The 12,573-nt window shown below is 40.8% G+C and overlaps 1 protein-coding gene across 10 annotated transcripts in view; it reads right to left on the bottom strand.

Moving 5' to 3' along the window:
• TENM4 (teneurin transmembrane protein 4) overlaps nt 1-12,573 on the bottom strand; it is a 603,540-nt gene that overhangs the window by 155,550 nt on the left and 435,417 nt on the right. For all 10 annotated transcript variants that reach the window (XM_030042633.2, XM_030042636.1, XM_030042637.2 and 7 more), the window contains 2 exons: nt 5,281-5,382; nt 513-707 (listed from right to left, as the gene is read on the bottom strand). In XM_030042633.2, coding sequence (XP_029898493.1) covers nt 513-707; nt 5,281-5,382 — 297 coding nt within the window. The remainder of the gene's footprint in view (nt 1-512; nt 708-5,280; nt 5,383-12,573) is intronic.

Raw genomic sequence — 12,573 nt, 5'->3', positions numbered from 1 at the left:
GTGAGAAAAAAGCTGTGGAAGAGCCATTAAACTAATATCTGATTTTGAAGCAGAGTTTAATTCAAGTCCTGAGCATTTCTAAGCTTTTAAAGCTGACAAGAATCAGGGACTTTCTCTCACACGCCACCATTTTGTGTATGTAAGCAACTGAAATTGCTTGGCATAGCATAGCAGAGAAGAAAGCACTGTAAAAGTAATTATACGTTTAGATGTGTAAATGGAAACGATGCTTTAGTAAGAACATTTGAACATATGATTAGATGTTCTGGTCTTTCAACTAGATTTGTCTATCTGAAGCATTTGATGGCTTTTCATCCAATTATTGAACAAATATGATAGCTAACGACAAGTTATTACAACATATCATTTTTATGTTGCATCCATCTATTGTATCTCTAAGGTGCCTATTACTGTTCTGTTTAAGTGCCAGTCCTATTCTGAATTGCCTCCATCCATGTAATTATATAACGACAATCAAAGCAAAAGGCTAATTGAATGTGTCTCGCCAATACCTTCTTCACAGCTCTCGCCTTTGTATCCTGGGTTGCAGATACAGGTCCCCATGATGCACGTGCCATGGTTATTGCAGGAGACGTCAATGCACTGGTTCGTCGGGACATCACATTCTGCTCCTTTCCAGCCGCTATGGCACAAGCATCTCCCCTTCATGTACTGTCCATTTCCACTGCACAGCACTGGGCAGGATGCTGGGGACAGATACGAGAAATCACGTGAAAACACAACTGTACACGGCTCTCACCTCAAAAAAGAGCACAGGAGTCCAGCATGGGATTTATATTCTTCATACACAGTCTTCAGTGGGGTATGTTTTTCTTTTCTTTGCCAAAACAAATTCTTTTACGTGGATGACACCCAGCTGTTAACTGTATTCTTCTATGACTGTTTAAAACAAACAAACAGTGCTCTTGAGTTAGAATTATCTCTTTGCTTTGTGTCTCTGATACTGTTTTTCACTAACTAAACTCAGAATTTTATTGCATTCTGACTTTTCAATGTACTGGTGTCTTCTTTCAACAGCACCACTGACTTTAGATTGCTTATCATTACCCCTGACCTGCTGCCAGACTTCGTATTTTCCTTGACACTGCCTCTGCTGTGGACCTCACACTCCCCTGTTTTTCTGTTGTAATTCTCAGCTTTACAGGTTTCAGTTGCTTTGCTCAGAGTCCAGAACGCCACGTTGAGACTGTTTCCCTGATTTAGCTCATGTCATACCATCAACTGAATCTCCTGCCCCCTTTTTTGGTTATCACCTCTGCTGGACTTCATTCATCATCAGACACAATGCAAAACTGGCCTCTAGTCTTTCCAAGCACTCTGTAATAAAAGTTCTCCAAATCTATCCTCTTTTCTTTGTATCAGTTTATAAAAGATTTTTTAATTGTCCTTGTTTCCAGCAAAGTCGGCTAATTCTCAAGGCCAACCAGATACAGGATTTCTTCCCTGTGATAAAGGGGACAAGAGGAAGATGACAAGCTCAAGCTGTGGCATGATGGATCCCAGGATTAAGCATTTTCTGAGCTAAATTTGGAAAATGTCAGGCAGAGTGGGATGGGATGACCTGAGGGATACAGAGCAGGCTCCCCAGGGAAGGACAGGGCATCAAGGACCAGACCCCAGCCTCCATGACCAAAACTTTGGTAATCACTGCTCTCTAAGCTTCCTTCAGCTCCTTGCTGATGATGTCTTCTCCCTTTTCCATTCTCCACACCTGCCACCTTATGCTCCTTTTGTCCTCTGTTCTGATTTTTCCAAGGAAGCTGCTGATTTCTGTCCCTCAGAAACAATAGCCTTCCCCTGTTCACTATCCCTTGAAACTTCTTCTTGCTTAAGCCCTGTTCTCTTCCATTTCATTTTGCTGAAACTCAGCTGCAAGGACACATATTTAAGACAGACTTCTCTTGTTCACTGTTGCACATCATCCTTAGGTGAGAGCAGCTGGGCTTCTCATCTGCCCCTCAGAAAGGCAGTTTATGAACATTTTTATGCAGGACAAATGTGAAAGGAATATTCCAGTCTGCTGCTTAATTCAGCTGCGTTAGGCATGTGATGAATACAATGTACCTCTTTTGCTTCGTTCCTGACTGATTATATGATGGAAGAGGTATTAACATCGTTAAGGGAACACATTCCTCTCCTTCTCTTCCCATCTTTTCAGATAGTAATCGCACAATGCGCATCCTGTGTTGCTTCCATGTGTCCTTATAGTCAAGTCGGTTTGAGTGTTACAGAATTACAGCAACCTCAAGAAAATACAAAGCGTTGCCAGCTCTGACTGTTAAGCCAGTTTGATATGCAGTGAACTATATTTGCCTGACCAAGATAAAAGAGGTTTAGAAAAGAAAGGAATTTGGCAACTGTTATTACTAAGGAGCCCTCTGTTCACTTTAAAGGAAGCACATTGCAGTGGTGCGTTTCAAGTGCAGCATTTGCAAGGAGATATCTACCTATACAATACAAGACATAAATTGTTTAAGATACACCGTGTTGTGTACATGGTTCACAGCAAACTCACTCTGTAATTTCACTTTTCAGCTAGGCTGATGGAATTTTCTGCCCCCCCCCGTCTCAAATTGCAGATGCTCAGTAATTGAGCCTGTTCTTTCAAGGCAATGGAAGAGGATAGTCTGCAGCTCTTTTCAACAAGAAGGAAGAATAATTGCCTTTAACCAGTGAGAGCTTGCTGAGAAAGTCTTACATGTTTTCTGACAAGACAGCTGATCACTCAATACAAGATCAGATAAATTACCGGCCATCTGCAATAAGACTGGTACTCTATAGAGCCCTCTATGGAGAACACCTTCAGCATAACCCCCAAAAGTGCTGCTGCAAATGTCAAGGCAATGGCAAGAACAAGACCTCCTTTGTAGCATACCGTAATGAATAAAGACGAAAGAGGTTTCTGGATTTTTTCCACTGCTAGTTGTGCAACTCTTTTCCATATATAAAGATATATAATTACTGTTTGATCATTCAGTTTCCAGCAAACAATATCTAAGATGCCAAATTTATAGTAATTCTCTAGTGTGGTTATGGTAGCAACAACCCAAATGCATACCACTTTTCTTGTAAAGTTTAGCATCAGAGAGTAAGATCATTAATTTGTTTACTTTATACAGAACTTTAAAACACCATCTCCCATGTTCAAGTAGGCCTTCAAAAGGTGAAGCAAATACACCTTTGGCGATTTGTTCTCATTTACTTGGTTTAAAATAATTGGTTAACAATACGTTAATAATCAGCCATTATTAAAAACAGAAGGGCTTTCTGCTCCACAGTTTCCCACTCATTTGGATGGTGAATTCCAAGGCTGAATTGAAACAAAGGAACATCCAGGAAATCTATGACCTAGAAATCTTCATGTGGGCAGAAACGTGCTTATTTAAGGATTACCGCTCGGTGCAGGGACCCATATTCGGCTGCAGACAGATACTGTAGCAGCCTTACACATGCCACAGTTGCTGCCCTCTGAGGGATTTGTAGGTCAAAAGCAGCATCTTAGATTCCCCTGAAAAACAACAGGAAGGCAGCGCTGGAGCCCTTGTATCTCACGCTCACAGTAAGATGATCCATTTAACAAGCCCACTGGGTGGAAATGCATACACAAATATAATTTTGACACTCTGGGTATGAGTGTGTCTTCCCGAAGGCAGAGAGTAATCTGTGATCTGAACCCAGATGATTCTGAACCAAAAGATACAGCTGAATAAAAGGTGTTCATATCAGCCAGCGTAAGCACTCTAGTGAAATGGGAGATACTCACGTGGCTCAACTGAAGTGCCTGAGAAAGCTAGGTATATAACCCAAGAAGGGAGGTAAGCTCCTCTGAAAGTGGATTCAGAACAAAAGTTTAAATATTCTGACTCACAGTGAAGGAGCTTCTCCTTCTCCACTGACTCTACAGGGAGCCTTGGGGTGAACAAACCCTGAACTTCTGCCCCTACCTAAAGTTAGGAGGTGTAAGTAGGAATATACTGTGGGAGACAGAAAAAACCCTCCTTTTGTCTCCAGCTCTACAGATTTGAAAAGGAGCTTGGAAATGCAAACCGAGTGTAAGGAAATGCAAACCAAGTGTAACCTGAGTCAGCAAGAAGTTTGACATAAAAGCTCTCAGGGATGCAGATTGCCACATCCATCTTACTGGGCTGTGAACTCTGAAACACTCCGGGGTTTTAGCCTGGACCACACTGCCTCAGCAGAGAGCTCCCAGCCTGCGGGGTGTGCGGCCCTCCTTATCTCTATCTCTTGGCCGGGCTGCAGTGATGTGACCCAAGCTCAGCTGGAGGGGGGAGGACATGGGGTTGGACAGAGTTTAGCTCGCTCTCTTGGGAAGGAGCCAGCCTGCTTTCCAAAGAAGCAATGGGCTGGAGTGAAGGCCTGTCCTCTTGCCTTAGCAAAGCTCCCTGTGTGGGCACTAACTTTTTACGCTACCTCCCTCCCCAGATTTATAAATCTGCACTGAGTTTGTTGGACTGTTTGAGCCAAAAAAGGCCTTGAAAAGGTTGATGCAAGGCATTCTGGCATTTCCCACATGCAACGTTTTGATTTCGCGGTCTGAAACGTGTTCTTACTAAAAGTACTTCAGTTTGTTTTTCAAATGTTTAAATAACCTAAAAATTTCAGGTCAAATGAAAACCCTTCCAAAACCATTTATTAAAAATACTTATCACTTGAGCAGAAAAATGTATTATATTCTTTGCTGGGGTAAACCTCCTTCCCAGTCGTCCTAATGTTTTCACTTTTGGCCAGAGTATCCAGTTCTTCCTGCCATTACTCCACTACTAGCCTTCCTCTAACCCTGCCCCACTCCCCACAGCCAGGCTGTCAGTGATCATTCAGAGCTCAGGCAGACTTGCAAGGCCTGTAGCAATGAAAAAGGTACTTATTTTTTGTATAATCAGTGTCTTAAAAGAAAGTATCATTATAGAGTCACGTCACACAATGATACAGTGCTCTGCTAAACAAACAATAATGCCACATTTGTAAGTCATGTTTTCTAAAGTCGCTTCCAGAGAGAAAATTCCCAATGTGACATTTTGCCTGTCCACATGCAGCTGGGGGTTGTGCTGTTGCTAAGGTCACAGCAATCATGACTAGTAGCACACAAATCCACAGATCCAACCCGTTTCCATTCTACTGCAGCACCCCCAAGCTGGGTGAGGTGTACTTTGCAAAAGGCACAGGCATGAATATAATTTCCACGAGAAAATTGTTAACCGAAGGGGAGAGCGGAAGAGTTAATCAAGTATAAATTCCTACCTCTGCCACAGTCAGGGCCCAGAAAGCCAAGGAAGCAATGGCAAGTCCCAGACACGCAGTCTCCATTCCCATAGCAATTACTGGGACAATTATCCACTGATTCTGGAAAACAAAAGAGAATTCAAATACTTCTTTAGGCAAGAAAACACCTCTGAATTTGGGAGGGCTCTGGATGGCACAACAGTTGAATCTTCAAAGCAATGGCTGCACTTGGGGCTGAAAGCATTAGTGTGAGCTCCACTAAACAGTGCTCATCCATTTACACCAATGGATGGTTCAACCATCCATCAGCACAGAGCGACTGTAAATCCTATGATTAAATCGCAGCTGCTCAGCACTCACTAGGCTTTGTCCTCACTCAGTACCCGAAAACTTCTAAATGTCGTTTCTTCCTGCTTATTTTTCCCACCATTTTCCCTCTTTGAATTTATTGGAGAGAAGCAATACACACCGTTCCCATGGCAGAACACGCACCTTTGGTCCAATTTTGTTGACGTGGGTAAGTGAACTTGGGGCATTTATTTGTGCCAAACAGAGCTGAGCTATGATAGAAATGTTCCCCAATGAAGTTACTGAATACAGACCCTCGGTTCATCCTGTCTGCCTGTTGAAGGATTATTTCTAACCGAATGCCTTCTGGTTTGTCCTGCAATATTATACAAACAGCCCAGAGTGCTGGGGCTAATATTGTATCTCGGCAGAACAGGGATGGGACTATTCCACACTTTCTTCTGTTTCTAGTTATCTTCTTAAATTCCCTGACTTTGGCAAAAACACTGGCTATTCATCTTTCAAGGAAAGTTAACAGGTAAGCAAAATGTTATCTAGGACTTTTATTCTGAGGACAGTTCAGAATATTGGGACTAAAAATTATCTTCCATAAAAGAACACAAGCTGGTAAACATTACATATCAAAAAGACAATGTAAATAATAATTTTTTTTTTTTACTAAACTGTTAGTGAAGACTGAGCAAATGTGAGTGGGGCTTAGAAAGATGATGGAATAGAGTGGTTCATTCCACACTATTATTTCACATTTTCTCCAAGGGAGGTGCGTATCAGATTAAAACTGGATTCAGTTATACAGGAGGGGCAGCAGTGGTACATCTATCTTGGAGTGGGGTGGAAATCTCAGCCATATGAATAATGACTGCGCTTTCATTGGCGCACTTCACGAGGCCTTGTGGTAGCAAAGATATTTGTAAACTTCCTATCGGTACAAGTGAAGAGAAACAGCTGCAGCAGAGATGTGCAGATTAGCTTCTAATCACAAATGAAAGGAAGCCTGTTTCTGGATGAGTGTTCTCCAAACAACAGAGGTTTCTGAAGGACACTTTAAAGGATGTGATATAATTTAATCATTCATAAAGGGCAACAGCAGTTTTAAATAATAAAACCAGTTTCGAGCATTTATGTTTTAAGTCTTGGCATCAGACATCTCTTAATCAGATAGCTCCATGCAGCAAGGAAGGTACAAGGAAGGTACAAGTTTCCTAACACTTAAGCTCTATAGTTAAGCAGATATTCACTTTACGGTGGATGGAAATAAAATCACAGCATGCTGTCAACACTTGGGGCTTGAGCTGCCATCTTTATTCCAATCAAATAGCAGCCATACTTCCTAGAATAAAGAAATAGCAACTCGGGCCTTGTGCATTTATATTGATATTTAGGTATACTAACTCTCACTCAATAGCAGGTATAAGCACAAATCTATCCTGTAAATGAAAAGTTAATATTAGCCCATATGTATATAATCTTCAGAACTTTGAGATGGTTTAATTTCACTGCTGAAAATGAAAATAAATTTGCTTTATGCATTTTTTCTCTATGCTTTTTTTACAATGTTTATATCCTTCTTGTCTTCAAGAAATATATGCAGAAATCTAGAAAAAAATGTTATTTATTTATACACATACACCTACTTACACATATGAAGAACATACAGTGTGTGAGTACCGTGAAACAAAATAATGAGACGGGCAAGGAGATTTAACAGCTCCTGTTCCTGAAACGTCAGTCCTTTTCCTCTAGTCCTCTCATCCTAGGTACAAGTCTAAGCTCCCTCTTCTTGTGCTGGTTCTGGCACTTCTCAGACCCTTCAATGAGTTGGTTAAGCTCAAAAGGTGGCAAAAATATTAAGCAACAGAGAAAAAAAAACAGTGAACTGTTTTCTACTGCCCCAAAACTGGGAGCAGGAGTAGGGCCACGCTATTCAGCATCAGCACAGTACTTAGACATCTCCTGAAACCTCACCATCGCACTGTCATTCTGGGTCGGGGTCTGCAAGCTGGAGCAACACTGCGTAGAGGTTACGTATGCATGGCCTTTGAAGTCAACGGGAATACCTATGTCAGTGCTTGATGCAGGACAGACTCCTGGTGTTATGACAACACCTATGGTATATTAAAAACTTTTTTTAAAAGCTTTTTTTCAAGCTTTTGCATTAAAGGACTAAATTGAGTCCTTGAAAGGAGTAAAATATCCATACAAATTTGTTGGTATGTTTATGTAATATAATGAATAATATTTATGCAAAATAACAACAAATCAAAGCAACAGCTAAACAGCAACGTAGCAACAGGCATGGCAGCTGTTCCAAAGTTTAACAATGCACCGTATCAGCTAAAGGGTAATCTTTGTTACTGGAAATAATATTTTGCATTTATAGTGTGGTTCAGCTGATGTACTTGTGATGCCTCGGACAAGACAGGCAATACTCTGTACACCAATCGGATGTCTACCGTAGGTTAAACAAAATGACTCTCGTCCACTATACTGACTATGTATAATGGGATCTAGAAGTTCAGAGTGACCACAGAAATGCAGCATACCTGTGTTTAGATAACCAAACTTTCCTGAATCTTAGGGTGAATCCATTTAATGAACTTTACTCCAGTAGTGTTTCCTTTCCTTCTCTGACTAGTTCAGATGTAGATATTGTCATCAAAGACACCTATAATTGGTCAGCTCCCATCCACAGTGACCAACACTAATGCATGTAAAAAAATATTAATGTATATTTTGTGGTTCATCTACAGATCAGGCATTTTACTTTGCAAAAATGCAGTGATATGCACACATATCACTTCATATATCACTATCTCTTCAGTCCTTGATTTTCCAGACTCTCCTTTGCAAGTGTGCCCCAGCTGCATCATACCATAGTGTGTCCAACACAAAAGGAATAAAAAACCAGGTGAATAAAATCCATTGTACCTTCTCCACTGAAGCACCTCTGTAACTCTTAATTGTGGCCTGAATACCCTATACTATTAATAATAGAGTAGGCCCTTAAAAATCCCTTCATCCTACTTCATTGTTTTCTCTGATGCTCCTTGTTTTTCTAATATAGCCAAAAGTAACATTTCTAATGTGTTCTCATTTTACACTAGTTCACTTTGCCCTGGAATAACCTGCCTGATAAAGACGAGATGAAGTGAAAAGAAACTCTTCCCTCCCAGTGGCAGGTGCCACTTACCATTTTTTAGCAGTTAAGGACATAAACTTGCCTGGTGAGACTCAGGGCAATTAAGGTCTCTGCACACTCCCAAAAGTTCTGAGAATGACCTCTGAAAAGTGATGAAGAGTCATGCGGTACATCTTTGTCTCAAAGCTGCTCCCAAACAGCTCAAATAGTATTTCCATAAAGGACGTGTTAAATGAACCTGCTTTTTTCTGATGAACTCTAGAGCTAACGAGAACAAACAAGGCTTGCGACAGGCTTGTGAGCAACAAGTCTGAGAGTTGTCTGTGCAATACTGAGCATGGCCCTATTTATATTCTTAGGTACAATCACAAACTGGAACTTCTTTTTACTTTGAAGATGGCAGGCATTAGCAAGTCATACTCACTCAAGACTTCCCATAAAACCTGTCTTCATCCCAGGACCAAATTTCGTTTCAGTGGTTACACACTGTGCCAGTTGGACAGCTGAGTCGATTTTCTGGCCCTTCCGAAATGTACGCATAACATGTGTACACACATCCATGCACACTGCTCTAATACCTAAATTTCAAACTAAACAGGAGGAGGTGGGTGACTTGCCATAAGAAATTAGGGAGTCATGATGGGGGAACCCTAGAAAGAATGAAGAATCAAAAGGACAAATTAGCCGAAGCTAAGACTAAGCCAAATTATTATCTAATGGGGCTTAGATGACAGAAGAGAACAAACTCTTTAACATTTGGGGAGCCCCTAAGTTAGTGGCACAAACCAACTGTATGTCTTTTAAGCGTGTCCACAGTCAACATAGCTACAGAGGTGACAAACTATCAATCAATAAATAAAAACAAGTCACTGCAGTTACAGCTAGGTTCTAGTCTCCATTCTACAGCTTATTCTGTAAGCTGTTCATGTAATTATAAGGATATTTTCCAATATATATACAGAATTCCATATGGTGTTTTATGAACAGTGCCATGGGAACTGCTTTAGAGAATCACAACAATGTTTTGTTTTGTTTTGTTTTGTTTAATTGTTAAAGTTCCCTGTGAGACTATGGACAATTCTTTTTTAGAAAGAGATATATGTTCTCTGTTTTCAGTCTGACTCCCACAGCTTTCTCTTGGCTTCCAAATCTCTGAAGTGATCTGATTGACACCAGCTGGTAAGGGCAAAGATTATTAATGAGGGTCAGCCAATGGATGATGCATGATGCTTTCGTATGGTTTTGCTATCATGTCCAAAGAGAACACTGAAAATGCAGCTCCCATGCCACCTTTCAACAACCAACATCAGCAAGAGCAAACCTCCTGAAAGCAAACGACTCACACTGGGGACAGACCTGCAAAACTTGAGGTGGTGTGGCTTCTAATGGGGACTGCGGAAGCTTGCGTATGGAAGTAATTGTCCTGCCAGCTTCAAAATCTAATTAGCAACTGAAAAACCAAGTCATTTCCTGAATAAATATTGTAAACATCCAGATCTCTTCTGAGAGAAGGAGTAAATGACATAATGAGACACACAGTCTTCAGATCCACACTGTCTCATTTTGGAGAATGGCACAGAAATGCCTTGTCTGCCTTAGCAGGTATTCCCTACCCTAGTCCAGCCTACCTCACTCAGGAAAAGGAGGATGTACAACAGTGCTTCTAGATTCATAAAAATGAAAGATGGAAAACACTGATTAACTGTGAAAGCCTAGACTTCTCCAAGAGCAAAATTCTTCTGAAGTACTCTTTAAGGTCCTTCCCACTGAAGAGCTTTAATTATCAAAGCAGAGAAAGAAACAGATCATGGTCTGGAGCAAACCAGCTTTACTTCATGCACCATGTTGACTTACAGCTGCTGAGGATACTTTGGGATTTTTGCCATTTGCCTCACGGGACTTCTTTCAGTACGAGTAATCTCACAGCTGGTAGATTTTGAGGGAAACTTGGCTGAAACCTTTATCTCATTGCTTGTTTTCCCACTGCAATCACTCCTCACCCTGTGAGAAGCTATAAACTGGCATGATCCTGCCCATACCCATAATAAGACTTCACACTACACTATCTTTCATTTAAGGATATCACTGAGTTCAATAGGAAATCGCTAATTGTCACCATTCCCATTTTTTTAGGCTGGTAATCTGAGGCATAGACAAATACACTGTTTGCTTCATATCATAAACTGACTCACGTGACAGCGACAAAGCTCCCAGGCTAATGGTCTGCTCAGGGGACCACTTTGCTGCTGACAAAAAGCCCTGTGAAAGCCAACTCTACTGTGGTGAGCTCTATAAAGATCTGTCAGCCTGGCTTACAATTACCTACATGAATTACCTTTATCCAGATGAAATACAATAAACATATTAAGGAGGTAGACAAATTGTTAGACTCTTGATGGACTTCTTTTTTATATACTCACCATGTTTGTTGGTCAGCGGTATAGCTACTTTAACAGTATTTCCACCTTATTTATTTACTATGCAACATTCAACTTAATAGCTTGTTTCTATATCTTTGGGCCAGAGGCCAAGGCAGATGTTTGCCTGACACCAAATCCTATTAGAGGCTGCAGTAACACAATTGTGTGTTAAAGATAAATATTTTATAGCCTACACTTGCCACCAAGCATCATCATTCCCTAGGCATTTAGAGGCAACTATCTACTGGCAAAGAAAAAATAGTTATCTAGCTGGCAACTGGAAGGCAGTAGCTTTCCTGGGAGTTAATAAGCACCAGGACTGCTTTCTAAGAACTGATTAAATGCCATTCAGTGCAGTGTGGTTGTATGAACTCAAATGTAAGTATTTTACTGGATAACCTCAAAGAGTTGTTCTGGAACTGGCAGTGTTTGGTGTCAAAAACATGTAGGAATAGCACGGCAGTAAAATAATTATACTTTAATGAATCGATGCTAATCTCAGTTTCTGGAATGATGGTTCAAAGAAAATTAAACTTGTTTTACCAATGAGAATATTAAATATTAGAAGTGAGATGCAAAGAAAAGAGCAGGGTTTTTTAGGTAACCTCACTGTTTGGCCTCTTCAACTAGTAGTCTACTCCACCTCTATGCAAGAAATGGCCTCAAAATCTTTTGCTCTGTGCTGGTGAGAAGATATATGAAGCTGCTGAGCCTGCAGCAAACTGTCACATCTTCCAATCTACCAACCCAGGGAGATACAGTAGATATACTGATTGGTGTAATAAAAGGTTCTACCCCTTCCTTATAAATGTCAACTCCTGGTATATACAGATGCATTAATTTTAAAAAAGTAAGTAAATATAAAAAAATTACCAGAGGCGAAACAACTATTTAGAGGAGGATTGTTTACTGTATCAAATAAACACATATATTCATTGTCACAGAGAAAGAAATTGTTCCTAACTGCCCACTGACTTATTTTCTGCCTAGTCATGTTCCCCTGGCTAAAGAAGATGCTGTGCTGGGAGGGAGGGTGCTCACATGGAGCAGGGCAGCAGGTAGGTACATTCCATGGTTCATATCTAACCTTGAAATCCCCTGTGTGAGCCACATCAATGCAAAAGGGCCATGAGGAGTGCACAGCATCCCTCTCAGCCTGCAGTGAATTACATCCCATGGGAGAGTGAAGGGACACCACGTTATTTTATCTTATTCTCTGCTGCTGCACCAGAGCAACCTTAGCAAGCCACTTATTCTTTCTCCTAGACCTGCTTGTCCAGGATAAAGCTGTCACCTATAAGCTCATTGCAATAACATCTCTCTCACAAAAATGCTCCCTGTCACTGCCCCAACTACGTTAGCAATAATTTTAATAGGAAGTCAGGCAGTATAACATGAAAGGCAAAGAAGATTCTGAAGCTCTGTGAACACATTTAATTTACT

This window comes from Aquila chrysaetos, chromosome 19, assembly GCF_900496995.4.
Source record: "Aquila chrysaetos chrysaetos chromosome 19, bAquChr1.4, whole genome shotgun sequence".
NCBI lineage: Eukaryota > Metazoa > Chordata > Aves > Accipitriformes > Accipitridae > Aquila > Aquila chrysaetos.
Note: the sequence above shows the minus strand (reverse complement) of the source record. Positions and strands in the feature narration are given on the sequence as shown.